The sequence below is a fragment of the Serinus canaria genome, chromosome 2 (assembly GCF_022539315.1).
Source record: "Serinus canaria isolate serCan28SL12 chromosome 2, serCan2020, whole genome shotgun sequence".
Lineage (NCBI taxonomy): Eukaryota > Metazoa > Chordata > Aves > Passeriformes > Fringillidae > Serinus > Serinus canaria.
Genome location: NC_066315.1, coordinates 66790875 through 66812262, shown reverse-complemented (window position 1 = coordinate 66812262; position 21388 = coordinate 66790875). Strand labels below are relative to the sequence as shown.

The 21388-nt window shown below is 41.6% G+C and overlaps 1 protein-coding gene across 3 annotated transcripts in view; it reads right to left on the bottom strand.

The window, feature by feature from the left end:
- The window catches only part of F13A1 (coagulation factor XIII A chain), a 59169-nt gene extending 56178 nt beyond the window's left edge, over window positions 1–2991 (bottom strand). The window contains exons 1-2 of one of the 3 annotated variants that reach the window (XM_009090236.4): window positions 2842–2991; window positions 1764–1917 (exon numbers count right to left, since the gene is read on the bottom strand). In XM_009090236.4, coding sequence (XP_009088484.3) covers window positions 1764–1911 — 148 coding nt within the window. In that variant the 5' untranslated portion in view covers window positions 1912–1917; window positions 2842–2991. Of the gene's footprint in view, window positions 1–1763; window positions 1918–2832 lie in introns of all 3 variants that reach the window. The other 2 variants (XM_050971264.1, XM_018924002.3) reach the window with 2 other exon arrangements.
- Window positions 2992–21388: the final 18397 nt, after the last annotated feature.

Sequence of the window (21388 nt, the reverse complement as noted above, 5' to 3'; positions counted from 1 at the left end):
ACATGCTCTGACAGGTGACTTAAGCAACATACCCCAAACAGTATGTCCAGAGACCACACTTGTATCAGCTGGTATCACAGGCTTAGATCACAGCTGATGGGCACCAAAATAGAGACTCTACTACAGTCCCTTCAGGGACGACTCAGGTCACCCCTTGCATATTTTGGCTACAAGCATTGGAGACAATTGCACAGCAGAGGTGATCCAGCTGTACAAAGAGTTTTGCTGTAACTCACAGATTTATTTTTCAGCCCAGTCCCATAGCCAATTGGTTTACCCAATGACCACAAACTCTTGCTTTGGACAAGGGATGTTCTTCTCAACAACAGCAACACCTTAAGGACATGTTGGGCTCCTGCCTCAACTCACTTGACCTGACATTCCTATGTTTCCACTGCATTTCTGAAAAGCAGGAGGCTGCCACCCACAAGCACCACACTTCATTCAGAGCCTGATGTGAAGCACATCAAAAAGAAACAGGAATCTTTCTCTTGGTACTGGTGGGCTTTAGCTACAGGCTGCATTCCTTCTAAGGTATCCCACAGTAATACATCTCCAGTTTCTGTGAGAGTGTTGGGTTCTTTTTTTTCTTGAAACAGTGTCTAACTGGGACCTGCACTGCATTGCATTTGACAATTTAAACACACATTTGCCCCAGAGCTACAGGGTTGTCAGAATAGGTTCAAGCAAAATTTCTGCAGTCTTAACATGCCAGTTGGTTTGCTCAGGCTTTTTTTTAAAAATAAATGCTTCAAAAAGAAATGCGTGTGTATTAAGGTGGGGGGAGGGACGGGTGTGTGGGGAGGGGAGTGTGGTTAAGGCACATGATTAGGATTACAGAAATAATGCTTTGCAACTTGTCACTTAAAATCTCTTTGCCTGTTTCCCAATGTGTGAAATTCAGTAATTAATTCTTGTCCACATTTATTAAGCACTCCTTCAACTCTGGATGAAAAGTCCCCTATGAGCATTAAGCAGTATTACATCCAGCTACCCTGAGCTGCTACATTCAACAACTTCTGCTGTTCAATTCAAATAGGCAAAAAATTTAACATAATTTCATTAATGAGACATTCAGAATTTAATCCTGTTTTCTTTTAAACCAGATCTTACATATTTTTTATTTCTGGTTGACTCCAAAGAGTCAACACTGGGAATATAGTTTGATTTGTCTATTCTCTACCATGATATTGTTGTTTCCCCAACCAAATGATTGAAACATTTTTCACAGGAGAATAAGCAATCATATGGGTATTCCTTCTAGTCTCATGGAATTTTTTGTGAGTGAGCTGAACATATATAGCAAAAGTTTTCCCTGCCAGACAACATTTTGCAGCAGTTTCACAGGCAGTTTAAGGCCTGTGAAATAAATACAAATACAATGGGCCATTAAGAGAACAGACTCCTTCTGGCCCTACACTCCAATGCTGCCATAGCCATGCCTGAAGCCAGGAGGTTCTTAAAGTGACTCTGTGATTGTGATCAAACTGGAAAAAACCCATTCTTGCCTTTTTTTAACCAGTCCCACAGTTCAAGGCGATAACAGGTCACCCGGCTTCTTTACTCCTCACTTTCCATACCCATAACCCATGCTAACACTTCCATATACACAGGTGGTTTCAGTAAGTTTTCCCATGAACAGCAAGAAAAAACGTCTGAATTGGAAAGATGTAAGGAAAAAGTGGTTTGGGTTTAGTTCACAGATATTTGCTAAGAGTATGGAAGATGTAAAAATAGATTTACAGCTTAATTGTACACTGTACCTCTAGGATTAAATCCTCTAGGTATCGATCCAAAAACTTCCATCTCAGGAACCTCATTTTCTTCATCATTGGAGTAGTTTGGTGGGATGGCTCTTCTTCCATTCAAAGGAAGTTTATTCTCCTCACTGGTGCTCGTTGTTTCAGACATCCTGTGCTAAAAAAAGTTGTAATAGTATGAAAGAAAGAGCTCAAGGAAAAAGCAAACGAGAGCTAGCATGGCACGTGCAAGATGGGAGAAGCCAAAAGCAATGTGGGGTGCCAGTGAGCTACACATTTTTAGACTTACATAAATAAAACCTGAGAGGAAGAAAACATCAGTCTAATGATAAGTACAGCTCTCTAAGGATTGGAAGGCATTTTGTGTTCATCAAAACACATGAATAAGAGAAGAAGGAGGGGGCGGGAGAGGAGAGGGAAGTCTAACACAGAAGTATTTGCCTAGGAGAAGCAGGGCACTAAAAACATTAGGAAGTTTCAGGTAAAAGAACTGAAAAATCTTTCACTCTCTCATCTTCCATAACAGCATTATTGAATCCAAAATAGCAAATTATATTTTCAGAAAGTGCATCACACACTACCTCTCCCTAATAAAAATGACATTATAAGTCATACTGCAATCAAGCCAAATATTACAGCCTACAACAGTCTGTGGATAAGTGGAGAATTGTATTTTTGTCCCTATGCACACAAACACCCAATATCTACAGGGCTAACTCCTGCACCCAGACAATCCACTTTTGAGAAAAAGAGGGGGAAGGGGGAAGAGAGAGGGGGGTAAAAGGGAAAAAAGGAAAAGAAAAAAGCACTTATCCACTTATTTCTCTCCCACTAACGTCCTTAAGGGAAATCTTAGATGTAGGCTGATCAGAGACTTCTTTTTGAGCTACTCAAAACTGCTTTCACATCTATTTCAGTGTAAGCATGTAGCAGTGAAAAAGCCATGCAACCCTTCTAAGAAAATATTAATGACTGAGAAGAAAACTTCTTCCCAAAACCCCTGAAAACAGCAATTTCAAATGTAGCAATTATTTAATAGAAGTAAGCTCTAAAAGGAAGTTTTTTCAGTTACCAAGGGTACCTTCTTTTGAGATAGTATTTTTTTTCTCCTTCTCCCTTGCAGAATTTCTGCAGTGAAATAGAAACAGGGAAAGTTTTGGGGGCTTTTAAGTAACCTCTGTATATCCTCCTCCTTCCTGTTGCAATAGACAATGCTGAAAGGGTTGCCAAGCCCTCCCACCTTGGAGGATCTGCCACCCCAGCTGGCATGCCTTTTCTTCCTCCCTCCCCTGCCTGCCTTTCTTACCCCAGCTCTGCTCACCAGGAGCATTTCAGGGTGCTTGTTTCCTTGTGCTAAGGAAACAATTTGGGCATTGAAGTTTCAGTTCTTTTTGAGACCAAGTCGGAGTGCTTATGGCACAAAAGAATATGATATGGGAGACCGAAGGGGATTTTCTGAGGCACACAGCCCAAGAAGCCATGCTTACCAAGTCACCAGTCTTTGGTGGTGTCTATGCCTCAGGGAGCCTGTGATGCAGCTTCAGGTGCTGGTTCTCAGGAGTCCTCCCAGGCAGACACAGTGATGGTTCCCTGCTAAGTCCTCACAGCAGTCCTTTCAGAGGACTGCAGGACACACGAACTGGAGAGCTCATTGGCAGCCCAGCTTTTTCTAGAGACCTTGTGCTGTCCAGGACAATGAAGGTGCTTTGCACCACACAGCTATATTCGGGTCAAATGACCTTCAGCTCTTGCCCATGATGAAATGTGCATCACCTGACAGGTCTGGGGCTACAGCTTGTGGGAGCTTTTTAGCTCTATGTCAACTTTCTTCAATTTCATCAAGCTTTAAGGTAACTGGAGACTCTGTGACACCTCCTCTGTCAGACATAACTCCACAGGCCAGTGGAGTTATATTGAGAAAAAGCAATGGACAGGGAAGGATTCAGGCCTATGTTCTGCTAGCTGCTGCTGTTTGTCAGTAGAGGCAGAAACCACCTACTGAGAACATGCATGGGCAGTGGAGAGCCCCTCTTGCACACATGGCACCCACAAAGGGCACTCACTTGCCTCTGCAGGGCAGATGAAGAAACAAGGAGACACAATGAAGACAACTCTACTGTCTTTCAGGCAGCCGTGACTTCAAGCCCCACAGCACCAGAGAATTCTCAAACCTCTAATGGCTAAACACCACTGAAATCAAGACAGGGGGCAGAAAAGGAGAGAATACCTGTCATGGGAAGCAGCAAGCAAATCATCTGGTAGACAGGACCCCTATCCTACCTCCCAGGGGATTTCCCAGCCACAACATGGTAGTTCCACAGAGGTCAGGACACCTGTAGAGTGTGGGTCAGAGATCCAAGCTGGGGACCTGGGAGCAGCACGACTGCACCAGTAGGTGGGATAAGGAGCTTGCTAGGGCTGGCTGCCAAGGCACGGCATGGGGCTGCAGCAGTTTTGGGAGCAACCTGGTTACCTGCACACAAGTGTTGCACTATGCTTTCTCCAGCTGAAAGGTATGAGAAGAGTGCTGAACACTGTTTGGCTTGTAGCACAGAAAGCCTCCTTGCTGGAGGACTCCCCTTCCCCTGTCCTGCTCCCCCAGGAGTGCAAGCACCCTGAGGGGACAGATCTGATCCCATCACACACATCCTGAGCTGCAATTGCCACTGACTCGCTTTTACACAGATGGGCCCTGTGGTAACCATCTGGAGGGCAAGCAGCACCCCTGGCACCGGGGAACACAATGAGCTTTCTGGGGGAGGAGGCTGGTTGCCAATTTTCTTTTCTTGCCCTGTTTTTTTTTCTTTTTTTTCCCACTTGCATGCACATTTCTATGTGGCGTGTTGTGCTTTGTGCCTCTCTCTCCCACTTCCAGCCAGCACTTCAGTTCCCAAAATTGCAGCTGCTGCGATGATGTTACAAAAACTGGTATAAATATTGCCTCGGTGCCATGCCTGCTGGAGGCCTGCAACACAAATAAGAAACACCGTCTCCCAAGGAAGTCATGTGCTTCCCCAAGTGGCTGCGGTGCTGTCAGAGCCAGGAGGAAAACTTTCCGTCAGAGCGAGGGCTGGAGCGAGCGGATGCAGCAGAGCGGCTCCCTGCTCTCCTGCCATCGTGCCTGAGCAGGCAGCGCTTGCAGATGTCTCTCCCTGCCCAGGCATGTCACCCTGGGGCTTTCAGCAGAAGCCACTGACCACACAGAATGTGGGGAGGCCAAAATTTTTGGTGGAAGCGGCAGGAGTGGGACTTTGCATCCAGGGAGAGTAATGTTTTGCAGGCGGTGATTTATTTATTTTGTGGCAAGAGATGTAAATTTGTGCTTATGACAGCTCCAGATGGCAGGTATTTTCTCATTACCTTGACTTCTCAGCATTTGCTATCCCTTGCCTATTAGACTGCACTGGCCTTAATTTAACTTCCATGGTTCCGACCTACTGACGTCAGGGCTGATGCAGGAGGGGGTATGGAAAACACAAAGCCTTGATTTTCCTGTAGGGCGTTATGTTTAATGAATGATGCACTGGGATGACCGCTGGAAGAGTGCTCACTTCTGCACAGCACCCTGTGGGGAACTGTGAGCCCATATCCATTTCTCAGAGCAGTCTTCAGATGCTTGTGGCCTTTGCCAAAGACCTTTGCAGCCAGAGGCACCCTTCCCACAGCAACAGACTTTGGATGATGGACAGCCCTTCCTCTCCAACCCCACAGAAAAGCCCTTAAATGGCTGCAAAGCTTGCACCATAAAGGGTTATCTAAAATGTACTTTCCTGTTGTTGCCAGAGCCAGAGTTGTTCTGTTCCAAGTCCTCCCGTGCCAGACAAGAGTTTGTGGGGGAAAAACCACACAAGTCAGTAAAGCTTTACAGCCAGAGGAGAGGGTGTGCCAAGATCTGTCATAGGCAAATTGATCAACCAGGTGCTCACATAAATGGGTTGCTGTGCTGTGTGCCAGTGACTAGATGGGAGGGATGTTTTGCCTGCTGTAGCTACACCAAGCACTCTTGGAGAGCAGCTGAGCATTGTAAAGTTCTCCAACAGGGTGGTTTTATTTTTTCTTCTTTTTTTAAGATATCACTATCATGCCATTTGCAGCATGGATGGATGTACGGATGCATTGGAACATTATACTACAGCATGTGCACAAGAGCACTTGCCAGGACATCACCCTCAAGAAACCAGACTGTCAACTCTGGCCTTCTATACATAATAACACAACTGTGCCTCTCTCTTGTTGTCTCGCAGCTTTACTTAGGAACTGGCACTCTTCCTTAGATGATCAAGTCTTGCTTTCCCCCTTCCTCTGCATCAGTACTTGTCTCTCAGGAATTGGCTTTCCTCTTCCTGTGATGCTCTGCCTCACCAAGGCTGCAGGCAGAGTAGAGCAGATCCTAGAAGAGAAAAAAAAAAACCAACCTAATAAAAATGTTATTTTTAAACAGAAGGAAATTTCAGAAATCTTCATTTGGTGTTTTTGTTTGCATATTTTGCTTGGATTTTTAAAAAAAAACAGACCCAGTTATAATATCTGTCTGTGTATAACAGCATCTCTGGTTACCACACACAGAGGAATATATTTTAAATTAATGCTGAAAACTCAGAAGGCCCAGCTCTGAAATATGGTATGTGTACACATGTCTGTATATGTGAAAGAGGGGTAGAGGCAGAGAGAAATAAAATGGCAGCTCTTCAGATGGTAGAACATTTGGAAGGGGATATAGGGCCAGTGTTCAAAAGATATTGTTGAAAATGTTTCTGTTTCAGGAAGAAAAATACCATAGAGGTATATATTCATACACATATTCTGCTAGAAAAACATGGCTTAGGAAATTTTACTCTTCTCTGGAAAATTGTTGTTCCAAACTGATAGCCTAAATTCGAACTGTAGATCTTTACAAGCATCTACATCTGTGCTGGCCATCTTAGGCTCCCTTTATCCTCCGCACAGATCTAGTCTAGGCAGTGATTCATCTCCTCCTACAGCAGACATGTAAATAGGTCAGATGAATCATGGCCTAAAAGTGCCTGCTCCCTGTATTGACTGCAAAGGGAGCTTGGGGTGATGGGTTTTGCCATATGTGTCTACACTGCTGATGTCTGCAGTGAGGGGAGATATATCCAAGGCTAGGTACAGAAACAGAAAAACATTTTATTTTGGTTTTAAGGCCTGACTTTCAAGTGCTAAATTATTCTTTACTTTTATAGAAATACTGCTGCAAGTCACTATCAGTGATACACAGTGTATCATTCAATACATATTTTTTTCTATCAGAATATGTGTCTGCCACTGTCAATTATATAATATATATTTCTTACAGTAAGTGTCAGATTACAGTAAAGTACATACAAGCTTGGGAAAACACATACATCTTTTTATACTCATTTGTGAAGCTGTTCTGTTTCTTCAAACAGAAATATAATCATACCATCTAGTAACTGCAGCAAAATATAATATAATATTATATAACATGATATTATATAATAATAAAATAATTTTATTGTTATTATTACTATTATGAACATAGAATCCGGGTTCCCACTCCTATTCTTACTCACATCCAAATCCAAATAATTCTGTTGGTTGGATACTAGAAACTGCCCTAGTTTCTTACAGGAAGAGTAAGAGAGAAGCCAAGCAAGGGCAGAGGAGGTTGTCATAAAGGTCAATATTCCCAGTCTCCAGCTAAATTTATGTTTAGCTGGAGCTGAGGTCTTAAAAGATGAAAGACCATCTCTCAAAAATGGGATAAGACAACCTCTCTGCTGGCCAGCTGACCCAGAAGCTGATAGGGACACAAAGACTGTGAACCTCAGATATTTATTTCAAACCAAAAAAAAAAAAAAGGGCAGGACATCCAAGCAAAGCCATAACTACCTAGAGACTTAAGCAGGAAAGGCCATTTTTGATGAAACATTGGTTTGAATAAAATTCACCACAGGTGCCATATGCCTTGACCACAGAAAGTTTCCTCTCTAAAGCAATTGTTTCAATCTTCTTAACCCCACCTACCCAAATAAGCCCTTGGCTTGGGGATCAACCCTATCTGATCTATCAGGCAATGAGGCTGAGATAAGAGATTGTAACTTGAAGAGCACAAGAAACAGAGAGGAACAGAGTATCATTCCCATCCATAGCCTATTTCCAGATATCTACTCCCTTTTGAATAACGATTATATCTACACACAGTCAGAACAAGCAATATATTCAGTCTGGTAAGACCTTGTCTATCATTCTTGCTATATACTCACAGAGCTGCTTGAATTCTTCCCAGTGCACGAATCTCCTTATAGTGAAGGCTGATTCCACAATACTGAAACTTTTTCAAGAAAATGACGATTGATTATGGGAATATAGTTAGTAAGAAGTTAGCAAAACACACTTAGCTTTGATTTCCAAATTTTAGTTTTTAAGTTTAAAGCCAGGCTGCAGTCCTCAGCTAGTGGGATGTCCATGGCAGAACAGGCTTGAAGGTAACATTAAGCTTCCTGCAAAGACCCAGCTTGACTTTAGGTAGTGGCAGCTTAGCTCTGCACCCTGGCTGGCTGCTGCAGAGCTGCAGCTCTCAGCTCTAGAGGGGCTTAGTTATCATGTACAGCATCAGATGAAAATGATGGTGCTGTGCCCAAACTACCATGGCTCCTGGACAGTATGGAGTCATTTTGGATACATCGAAAGGCAGAACCAACAAGCCAAGGAAAACCCAAACCACCTACAAGCAGAAGTAAAGGGTCTTTGCCCTGCATTTCTGAAGCACTGGCAGCAAAGACCTGGTACAACACACCTGAGATGCCCCTACCTAAATCCAGTTGGACTGAGTGGGGTTTACTAGGTCTAGGTCTACTTTGGGCACAGATGAATATCCTTGTTTTTTACTGCTCAGCTGAGAAGCATGTTCACAGAACATTGCATCTCAGCCAAGAAGTTAGACCAGACCACAGCTCTTTTCCGTATCCAGGGGGTGGTAATACACAACCCAGGCAATCCCGGCATGCCTAGTTAACAGTTGCTTCTAATTAATTAAGTAACATATGTGGACATGCAATATTTCAATCTTAATGTCTCTAATAATTTCAACATTACTGACACACAATGTTTCAAGTACACTCAATTACAAGATTTCTGGAATTAAAGATCTCCTAAATTTCATTAAAAGATAAAACTTCCTGTTCTAATTCAGAACAAAAATACATTTTAAAATGCCTGAATGTCTTGCAGAACAGCTTTTCTTCTTAATACAAACACAGATGTAGCGTGTAGGCCAAACACAACAAAACACTTGAGCACATCTTAAATTCAGACATGTAATTCCATTTTCAGGCATGTGCCTAAACTCTGTAATGGGCTCAAGTCAACCAAACCAAGGCTGTACAATGTCTGTTTGTACAGAAACACTTAAGCTGCCTGTTGATGTTGCATTTCTGCAGCATGAAGTTGCAGTTTAACATGTTCCTACTGCAATTGCTTTTTGACCATTTCAAAGATGGTTGCCAGAGAGGGGCGTTGATTCATTTTTCAGTCCCAAGACTGACCTTATCTCTGTGCAAATGAGCTGAGTAATTGTTTATTCAAGGAAATGTGCAATCATTTGAGAAATGGGTTCAAATGTGGATTGTAAAACATTGCAACTACTTGGTTTGTTAATGGCAGATGTTCTAGAGGGAAAAGGGAAATCGAAAAGATGAATCATTATCCAGATGAAGTTCAAAAGCAATTCAAAATTCATTTCATAATCACAGATGTGTGCCAAATAAACCCATCCAGGACAAGCTGCAGGCTTTGATTTTCGTGAAGTCTGCAAGTTCTTTCCTCTGCTATTCCCACTATAACATTTGGAGTGTGGCTAAAAATAATAAATAAATAAAAAAGTTGGAAGAAATTATTGCCCTCTAAATGCTCCATATACCTGTCTCTTTCTACAGTGTTGTGCTGCATCCACAAAATTACTGTCAATGTGCACAGTGGAATACAAATACTTTTCCCTTTGGGCTTGTAGTGAGCTCATGGTTGGAATAAAGATAAAAGTCAGAGCAGCTGGGAGTGCATCAGGAGTGCAACTCCAGCATGCACCCATAGCAAGGTCCCTGGCTCCTCAGCTGAAGTGAAACCCCTAAGTTACAAAGAAGAGGCATGCACATGTTTCTGTTACATGTCCAGACTCTCTATAAATCCTGTCAGGGCCAAAAAAAGTCCAAGGTAAAAACTACGGTCAACAGGTGCTCTCTCCTTTTGTGGCTTATCCATCCTCTCACACAGTTCCACCTCTGGCGGTGGGCCCCTAAACAGATCAACCCTACAGAGTTTTAGTTGTGCTGTTTGGACTGTGAGCCTGCAAGAAGGCATGTTAGGACAAAACTCTGCAGGCAGATATCTTGTCCTTGGTCTCTCTCTGGTCTCTGGCCCCTCCCTCTATCGCTGCAATCTTCACAGACTTCTGCAGCTACCATAGGAATGGTATGATCTTTCACTCTTTTCCTTTCAAGCCCTTTTCTTCAACAGTCTTGCACTGCTTTTGATTTGCTTTCAAAACATCAATGGCTGGTTGCTGGGGGAGCATTTACTGCTTCACTAATAGATTGGAAACTCATCCAGAAAGTGGCAGTGGAAACAAAACAGGAATTGAGCTATCTTTTACATTAAATGATCATTTTTTCAAAAAGACCCTTGGAATTCAGAATCTTCAGACTTGTAAAATATTATAGGTTGTTCAACTCATACAAAAAGAAAGGGCTCACTGGCTGTTGTTGAGATGTCTTCACCCAAGTGCATTGTTCGCCTGGGATTCCTCCCCAGGCTCTGTAGTTTCTGTAACTTGCACAAATCATTCCTTAGAGATGTGCATGAAACATAGCATAAAAAGCATGTTAGGAAACTATAAGAAAAGTGGTGGTAAAGATAGGTTGAAGATGTAGCCAACAGATTTTCCAGTAAGAGCATAAACATACTACAAAGGCATCCATTGGAATACACAGCTGGAAACAGGTTCTTTCAAAGTCCCGTCCTTGAAAATGGTCCATGTCACCATCTTGCAGTCTGCTTTCCCACCTCTCCATTGCAAGTCAGACAGATAATCAATGAATAGAAAGAAAATCATAACACCACAGGAGTTTCCAGTAAGGGATAACAAGACTCGAGTGGACAAATGGGTTTAGAATGACCAATAAACTGAACTTCTTTGCATTATACCACAATAAATTTTTACGGAGATTGTGCATTTACTAAAAGCAAAGTTCATTTGTGGACCTCTGAAGGAAAAAGTTGGGACAAGTAAGCAAATTTTTCAGCTTTTCTCATTGGTAGGGACAATATCTTACTAATACCTCTGTACCTGTTGACAGTCAGTGCTCAAAAGCTGAACCTCCAGCTCACTGACATTACATTTTCTGTTGCATTCAATGGCAAATATAATTTCTTGTGCCTGTTACTTGAAAAACCATTTAGATCTCTTTTAAAAATGTGTCTCAAAATAAAATACTTGACTTATGGGTTTAAAAATTATGAAAACCCTTGGAATGTGTAGTGAGGCCAGTGCTGCAAGTGTTATCTAATGAACATGACTCTTAGGTCGTGTTTATTCTCACAAATACCACAGCTTTTCACAAAGACAACAGAAATATGCATGTAAAGCTTCAGCAGTAACGCAAATTATGATCTAAACTCACTGTAGCCATGATATCTTTCAGAATGAACTCTTATCAGAACTCCTCATCTTCACAGCTCTGAAGGCTGCAAACATTACGCCTTTTCATGACTTTAACCATACCCAAAAAAGAAGTGCCATCTCACTGTAATAATGCTGTCTTAATTATGTACAATACTTAGCACTAGTTTTACACCAGATGAGTCACAGTAGAAGCTTGTACTTTACTGTTTGACTAAATCCCACAGCAGTTAGAAGTGCCTGCAGTGAGTGCTTACCAGCCTGTGCTTAGCTCTTGTCTCAGACCATGTCTGCTGAATCCTTTGGGGAAGGTTGGGTTGAAGGGTGCTGCACTAGGATGAGTAGACCTTGTGGCTGGAAATAAAGTCTCAGAGTCAGTGAGAACATGCCAGAGCAATGTCTTCAAAGCTGCTCAGGTGTCTCTGCTTCTCCAGTCATGTCCATTTTAATTAACTGGGATTCTAATAATGATAGAACTAGGTTTCATTCCTTTCTTTTTAAAAGCAGTTTATCATCTTCTGACTAGAAAGGTGCTATTTTTTGTCATTTTGGGCTGTTTGTTGTAACAATTAAGATGATGCCAAACAGGTAATTTAAATGCAGTTGTTTATGGAATCCCTCCTCACTTATCTTACATCATCTACTCTTTACTGCTAAAAATAATCCCACAGAAGCAGATACCTAACATTTTATGAAAAATTGTTACCACTGTGGTTTTCAACAAGACAGCATGATCTGCTGGGCACTTCTTCATTTGTGCAGATTTTTCCTCTTTCCTGAGTTTTGAGGCTTGATGAAATCAATGAAATTTCCTGGTAGGCACAGGATCTTTTCTCAGGTCCTCTTAAATGCTGATGCCTTGGACAATACTGGCTACTCTCAAGTCAGATGTTACTTTGACAGTTCAGCTTTCTTCCTCTGAAACATAGGAATAATACTTCTTTTGAGCCTTCATAAATGGTGCTGGAAACTTCAAAGGAAAAACACTCTTAGATAGACTAAAAAAAAAAAAAAAAAGGTTAAAGAGCAGATGGACTTGTAGCTGAATAGACTGCAGTCCTCATTCACAGTCAGCAGGAGAGGTAGGTTCCAGCCTCTTTGAATCTCTGTTTGGTAGACCATGTAGGAAATTTAACGCCAGACATGGTGAAAAATTGGTCCCATCTGCTTCCCCTCCTTCACCCAATAGACATACAGAGTGCCTAAGTACCTGGCTATCACAGATCACTGCTGAAGCCTCTCTCTATGCAAATGACAAAATATTCTACTCATTAAACATCCCTGTAATGAATGCCCTGCTATGGCAACTTCCAAGAGACTCTTGATTAATTGGAAGAAGCAAAACACTTCATGCTGAAGTAACAGCTGGTTATGGTACTTACCAGAATCAGCTGATAGTCTAAAGACATACACTTCACCAGGAAGCTGTCACTCCTGCACACTATTGAAATAGAAGTTGGTTTTTTGCAAACTTGGTACCTCTAAACTGAGTCCATTACATTTGGCTAGTAGGGTCCTTCTAGTAAAGAGCCAGTGTTTTTTCAAAGTCTTACCAAAAACTTTGCCCAGAAGAAACCCCAAGGAGCGGTGTGCACACAACACTATTGTGTGATGCAAAAGGGATGCATCCAAGTGAAAGGACAAACTAATCTTTGTCCTAACAAAAATATTTTATTTCCATTTTAGCTGGAATGCACTAAATAATGCATCATGCCTCAGCTACTCCAAAGGTCACTTTTTGGTCTGCAAGCAGCGGCAGCAGCTGTGTTCCTTTGAGACACTGCTCTGAGCACAGAACAAAGCGTGAGAGCTGACAACAAGCTTGGGAGATGCAGGTATGGGACAGGCTTTGGAGACCTCCCAGCAGCTACAATTGAGAACCACTGCCAAATTTTCTCTCTCTCATTTTTTATTTCAATCTCAAATAACCTCCTTCCTTTCCCTCCCTTCCTAAGTAAATTAGTCATATGCAAAATATGAGAAAATTAACAGCCAGCTCAGATTTTGACACCATGCAGAGACAAGTATCCATGGAGATTAGGGACCTCCTGTTCATCACTGATTTCCCATCACATTTGACAGGAAGGTACAACAAACAGAATAAACCAGTCTCCAGAAAGGCACTCCATGAGGCTGAGTTCAGCTTAGAGGCTACCAAGCCTGTTATTCCCAAACTATAATGCAGGCAAGACCCACAGCTGCTTTAGATAATTCCCTCATATTTGAGCCTTTCATCCCATAAATCTGTGTGGAAAAAATTGGTGGCTTCTAACATATTATCTCATTATCAGGAGCTCAGATATGAGTTTTGCAGCTTGGAAAAATTTCAGCTTTCTAGACTGGAAATTGTTGGTTATACCATACAGACCTTAGTTTGGAGATAGTAATTTTGAAGGGGAAAGAAAATCAGTGTCCATAATAATTAAGTTCAGAATCTGTCTTCCTAACAGGTAGGTCAGGGGGGTACAGAGCAGACATCCTGATCAGACCTGACTTTGACAGGACGGTGGGGGAAGCAACATGCTGTTCTGGCAGGGCTTTTGCAGTTGTATTTTCTGTAGATCTAATCCTGTTCCATTTCCTGAATGCCTAGTAAAATTTGCTTGCAGCCAGAATAGTTTTTGTTTCAAATTAAATCAAACTAGCAAGGAGAGAAATAACATCTACAGGGGAAACAAACATGAGTGTAACTCACTGGAAGGGCTATCTTGCATTGATGCATAGCATTCACTTCTAGACCAGAGCCTGGGGAACACTTTATTTTTAAAGTTCCGCACACAATAACATACATCTAACCATATGCAACACTCATCTTTCCTTATCCAGAAAAACAAAGTAAATCTTAAGAAGAGATGGGGAAAAGAAAACACTAATAAACCAAACCAACTAATGCACAAACATTGAATTAATTATTAGAATTCCAGTGCTTATGCATTCCTTAGCCCATCCAGAGGTGCTTTCATCCCCTCCACTCACTCACATATCAAGATTGCACCAGACCTCCATGAACACCCTGTGAGTTCTGGGATTCCTACCCTTGATCCTGGGTGATGTAGGATTCTATAACACCAGCTGCCACTGTTAGCTTTTCCCCACTGCAATGGCTCAGTGTCACCACCAACCAGCACAAAACCCATGTCATGTGGCAAGGCCCTGTGGTTGAGCAGGCTGCCCACCCTGGAGCCACTGTGGGCATAGCAAGGTGGCAGCCATCAAAAAACAGAAAACAGAGTAAGGGCCCATAGGGCTCTTCAAATGAGTTGGAAAGAAAATTTTTAAATTTGCACTTAAAAACCAAAAATGCAGAACACTGCAACCAAATTCACCATAAACTGCTCTTTACAAGCTGGAGGCAACAGCAAGAGATTTTAGTCAGCCTGATCAAAGTGAAACCTCCTGCTTGCTCATGTGCCTCTCTGGCACTGGCACACAAAGGCCCTGAATAGCATGTCCTGCAAGTCAGGAGAGAGCCCCATGTGCTTCTGACAGTAGCAGCCATTGTAACCCTTTCCCAGACATGTTACCACCAAGTATGGGTCATTACTGGAACTCAGTCTGCATCAACACACATAGATACAACATATACTGGACCCATCATTCAGTAGACAGTTCAAATGGGGCCAGGATATCACTGGCATCACTTAGCTCATCTGGCCAAGCCCAAGCTGCACTGGCCTACATAAAAAAGAGTAAAGAAAAGCAAGTCTGTTATCAGTAGGTTTACGTTTGTTCAGCAGGAGCACACACCTCCTTTACAAAACATCTGTGAATCTGGAAAGCAGAAAAGGCTAAAGACACATACCAGTCAAGCACCATTTATTTAAAATGTGTGATCCCAAAAATAATTGAGGATCCTTTCAAGCTAGAAATCCAAGCCAGAAAGTGATAGCAGCCCCCTGGACAGACAACAATCCAGGGTTTAATTCTGGACCTACAAAACAGCTAAATAAGTGCTCATACTAATGGCAAGAGAATGGGAACACACAGCCTTTGCACTCTGTGCCTTTTCTTCCAGTGCTCAAAAGCCATGTGACCTGGGCTTCCATAAGATGATTTTATAGTCTTTAATGCAGTATGAATTCACCAAAGCACTTGACATCATTTCAACTGTTCTAAGTCACGTCCTTGGACTGCCTCTAAAAAAGCCATCCTATCTTCACTGACAGTGTGGGCAGCCTGGTAAGAGGAGGTTTCCAGTGCAGACTCCTGCATAATGTGCTTCAATTCAAGCAGTGACAATATTGCTCCTGCCCCCTCACCCTTCCACCCCTGTTCTTTCCCCCTTGGCTAATGACATGTTTTACTTTGGCAGAGCAAACTATGCCAAATAAGTACAAACAGCTACGAGGCTGGAGTAAGAGTGCATCTCTGGGAGCAAAGCAGCCATTTCTCAGCTTCACATTGGCCCAAGACCAAGTAAACATCAATGTGCTCCATCCCATCTCCAGGCCACCAGGGGCAGGAGAGCCCAGCCCAGCAGCTGGACTGGAGTCCCCCACTGTTGCAGTGAGCTCTACCCTTCACATGGTATCTGCTGGACAATTCAGGTACAACCACACTAATTTTTTGCCTCTTGAGCATATTTTCAAAGTTGCCCCCTTTGACTTAAGTATTTAATGAGTTGCAACCCAGTTAACACATTTGCACACGCTCCCAGACACAAAAACACACAGAGTTGCTTACATATGGCTTTCCTAACAGTTCTGATAATCTGGGTAATTTATTCAGTTTGGCAAAGTTTGAGTGTTTTTCCATTTCCTCTGCAGAAGGGGAGCAATGTGATTGTTGCTGTGGTGATCCTTCCCTTAATATTTTTAGCCATAATCTGACTTAAAGTCATGACTGGCAATGGAAAGTGTCATTTTTTTAAGGCACAATACCAAAACATTTGTGAAGAGCCTTTTATTTTTCACACTGAATATTACATATTTATATAAAAATAGATGTGTGCGTATATATATATATATATGTATTTAGATGCATATATATATGTGTATTTATATATATATGTATTTTATATATATGTATATATATATATATATATATATACATATAAAATAAATAAATATAGTCCTTGAAATTTACAGTGATAAATGTAAACATGTAGATATTCCTTTATCATAGAGGCCTGAATCTGGCCTTTCTTTTGTAATCCCTGTTCTCCTCCACCCACTTGGGCTAAAGCTTCACAGTCAGAACCTCTGCTCATTATGTTGTTTTCTGAAAGGGACTAACTTACTCAGACATATCAATGCTGACATTAAGAGCAGTTGCCTGTCTTATCCCCCAGGCATTTGGTTTAAAAATCTACCCCCTTCCCTGTTACTGAGGTTAATGACTTCTCTGCAGAAGGGGAGCAAAGCAATTTCATGTTTTTCCTTCTTTTAAGAGGTTGCAGAGCCAGCAGTCTTCTCAGTGCTGAGAGGACAGCAAACTTCAGCTCCCTACCTTCATTTATGCCTTGATCAATGAAGCTGTTGGCAGAGAAAACCATGGCACACAGTGAGGAAAGGAGCACAAACCTGATGGAAATGGTGATGTTATTCCCATTTGGAATAACAGGCATATCCCCATAGGGCTCTACCAAAGCAAGGGTGGTAGCACCACCCCACCAAACCTAGAGCTCTGCTGCTGCATGGCAGTGGTTCAGAGCACACAAGGAGCTGAGGTGGAGGTCTAGCCCCCAAGTGTCCTATGCTTGTGTCCTTCCCTTAATTCCAAATAGGAAACCTGAGAGGCCTGGGGGTGGATGTGTTCTGAAAGCCACAAAACCTTCATTACATTGCTTTTCCATAATCTGTTTCACAGGGAATGAAATGCTTAACATAGAATTATCCCATGGGAAAAGGATGCCATGAAGTATAGATGAAAATAAACTCAACTGGGCCAATGGAAAGTTTTCTTCCCATTTAGTTGTGGTTTCCTGAAAATTATCATTTGGGATGATTTTTTGTTTGCCGTTTAAAATCCAGGATTAATCATTCAGGAAGGCTGACAATTCTGTTTCTATTGTTTTGTACCTCTGGTGGGTGTTTTCCAGCATTTAAAGCAATTCCCAGATTATTTGGTTTTTTGAGGTGGGGAAAAACAAGGGCTGTTTATTTTCCATTCAGGCAAATAAAAAGTGACGTTCCAAAATATTATATGACTTCCATCATTGCAACTAAATATGTTTGGTGTATCTGAACAAACCAGATTCAGATATTTGTTCCTGAAATGCACCAAACAGAAACCACCACAAAACTTTTCTTCTACAATGGGATTGCAAATATAGGTGATGTGAAACCATATATTCTCTTAATTTTAATATTAAGAACTACTAGAATCATAAATAGAGAAACCATTTAACAAAAAGATGAATACATATTTACACACACACATTTACTATGAACTCCACTAAATATGACAGAATACCCCAGCATGATTATGCCCATGTCTTTTGTTTCTCATTGCTCCTCTAGAAATTTCAAGACTTTAAGGATTTCATCTGAAAGTTTTCAGTGACTGCTAGAGACTTGTGCCTTTCAAAAAAGCAGCTCAATCCTCTGTGATCTTAACACTCCCTGGATATATTCTGGTAGATTCAGCAGCCTGTTGATGCAGCAGATTATGTCAGAGGTGCAAAAAAACAACCAGTGCCGCACTGGTGGAATTAGGACACGGCTTTCTACCACTGCTTCAGTATATCCCCACCAGCACCACCCTGAGCACTTGGACTCTGCCTTCCCACTAATCATCCTGATGCAATGCACTGGACACAGATAACACACTTGTGTACCTGGACAATATTTTGGGGACACTGTGGATCCTCTGCAGTGGCTAAACTGCAGAGGACACTGCACTTGTGCTCATCCAGGTGATGCCAGCAGACCTCCCATGGCTTCAGCCAGCATGACACTGCTCCTCAACAATTCCTTCACCAGGACACACTGCACCTTGGGATATTGATCATGGGCTGGCATGGTGAGGGCAGGAAGTGAGAGCCAATGTGCTTTCACCTTGGCCTGTTTAATGCCATCTCACACTGTGATGCCACCAGGACCTGAGTAATCTGCCAGCATGTGTATCGTGTACATGTGTATTCTTGCCTACACTGTGCCTTAGGAATGAAAGGATTCTGCAAAGAAATGAAGGGACAGCTCTGGAGCTGGGATTAAGCACACAGGGTCAGCTAAACCTCCTTTCTAGGTAATTTTAAGAAATTTCATTACACAGACCCACTGTTATTTAAACCCAGTCCCACTGTAAGGGAAAAAGAACAAAAATAAAGCAGACTGTTGGATGGAGCTCACCCTGCTTAGAGCTACTTTGACACTTTTCATTAGATATAAATGCCAGGTCTTGCTGTCCATACTGACCCAAGGGTGCTGGATCCTGGCTCACTTTCCCTTAGCATGCACCACATCTGACCTAACTGCAGTTTCATGGCACCAGACTGAACCTCCAAAGTCCTGCTCTGCCACACTCAGCTTCATTTTCTCACAAAGCCTTTGAATGAAGGCAACCTTCCACCACATCCTATAAGCAATTAGAAGATTTCCTACCTGCTGTAAGGCAATCTTTTTGTGAGTATGTATCACAACATCGCTTTTTACAAGTTATTCCACACCAGGATTGCTGCCTTTTTTTGCAGGGGACTGAACCATAGCCCCTGTGGAAGTGCTGAACAGTGTATTTGCAAGCAGAATGTAGGTTTCTGTGCTGTTTCTGAAGCACTGCAATTCACTTCCTGCCTTGCACATAGACCAGGGTTTTGCTTAGATGCAAAGCTGAGGTTGAGCTGTCAGTCACAAAATACTTCTCTTTTTCCTCATTTTAGAAAAGGGGAATATCACATCTGTAAAGGATGCACTCAGTTCAAAACACTGCAGCCTAAACTACATTGGCTCTGGAGCAAAATATCAGAGAGATGAAGGTATGTGCCAGAGTTAAGTCTATGCCATAAAACAAGACTAACTAATGTCTAAATTCCAGCCTTGCTGAAAGTACAAACAGCAGCCTCCTTTGCTGTGCAGGTAAAACCAAGCTGATTTTTTAACCGTCTATTTCCTAGCAATTTCAATGATTCTTGCTGACAGTTTAGTTTTAAGGACCAAACTCTCAAACAGTAACTCATGACCTAATTCTCAAGTTAAGACTTCAGTTCACAGACAATTTTCACCATACATCCCTTAGCAATTTTGGAGAGAAAGGATTGTAAAAGAAGGCCATAGTAAGCACAAAAGAGACAAAAGCAGTTATCCAGACATTTAAACCAGATAAACCCAAGTAAGTACTAAATAAGGATTCTCAGCAGAAGTTTTTGCAAACCTATGTCAAGGCAGGTAAGAAGCTGGAGAGTCTAAACTGGTTACTTATTGCTTTGCCACCCACCACTGCTCACCTCCACTCCATGTGAAATGAAGATAGAAAATAAATCTCCCATAAAACCAAATAATGTACTCCTCCTTTTCAAAAGATATTAAGATATTTATGTATCTTTAGTCAAAGCTGTATTATACAACACAGGGAAAGAACCCAATTTTCAAATAAAGGGATAAAACCCATACAAACAAACTGAAAAAGGCAGCAAAACCAGGATATTTACTGCCTCACCTGTCTACAAAGCTTAATTTTGAATTACCTTTGTGGCTTTGCTACTTAGCATACACACTCAGATATTTAAATTATGATTGATTTTTCCAGCTCCTTAAGAATATAAGCTTATTCTAGTAATCACAGCTGCTCATTGCTATAGCTGGCTAAATCTTATTTATGTTTTGAGGTCCCAGCTTCAAGCCTCCATCTCTGGGTATCTTTAAGGATGAGTTAGACACATATCTATCAGGGATGATGTTGATAAATGTGCACTTGCCTTCAGAAGGAAATATGGTTTAATGATCTCTTAAGGTCATCTTTGGGACTAATTTTCCATGACAGAGTCTGATCATAACACAACCTAATTGCACTAATTCAAGAGAAAGTTACCTCATCACAATGGCTCTCCCTCCAGCTTCTATTCTGTTTCTATTTTAACTAACCCTTTCTCTGTAGAGTAGTTTGGCTATAAGGAAAGGAGGAATCTTTGAGAAACTACCTACTAACTAACTACCCCTGTGCCAGATAGACAACTTTCTGAGGACAGATGGAGAACTATCAGCTTTGTCTTTCTATTGTACCATCAGCTGTATGTGACATAAAAACTAGCAAATTCAATATTGTGAGGAGAGAGGCAACAGAGAGTCTCTCACCAGGGTTTCACTGTCACAGACTCCAGCTTTCTCTACCAGCAGACTGCTCGTCAGGACAAATTTGATCTGGGCAGAAGACTGCATTTCTATCAAGTTAGTTGCAGTGTCTGAGGTAAAGGTAACATTTGCTCCAGCAAAAATTTGTCATTGCTATTTCCAGCCTCAGAGAGTTTTTGGGCATTTGAACCATTCCTGGAGGCTTTGAGCAGTATTGATATCTGCAATATCAGTGTTCTGCATGGTGTGTCCACTTTATCTACAAAAGGCTCCTGGGGACCTTCCTGTTGGGTTAGCTTTACTGTCAGAGTCTGGTCTAAAAGAACAAGAGCCTTGGCTCCCTAACATTTCTGACTGACTTTTGAAGCAAATCCCATAAAAATTATGGAGCAGTTCACAACCCACATGTGCATATTTTTGAAGCGTAAAATGTTCCAGAAATTCCTGGTGTATTCTCCTTAATTTTTACCCTCTGTGCTGTTTTTCTTCTTTTTTTTTCTTTTTTTTTTTTTTTTGTATTTCCATTCACTCACCACTTCAGAAAAGATCAAAAGTCAGTATATTGTTCTGTTTTACAGATCAAATCCCACCAGACTGATCTCTGCAATGGCATACAGATCTGCAGATGTATTCTTGTGAAAAAAAGTTAAAAAGCATTTGCATATTGTTCAGTACATTATAATATTTTGTCTGTTCATTTTTAATTGCCTCTAGAGTGAAGCTTTATGTTTTTATTTGAACAC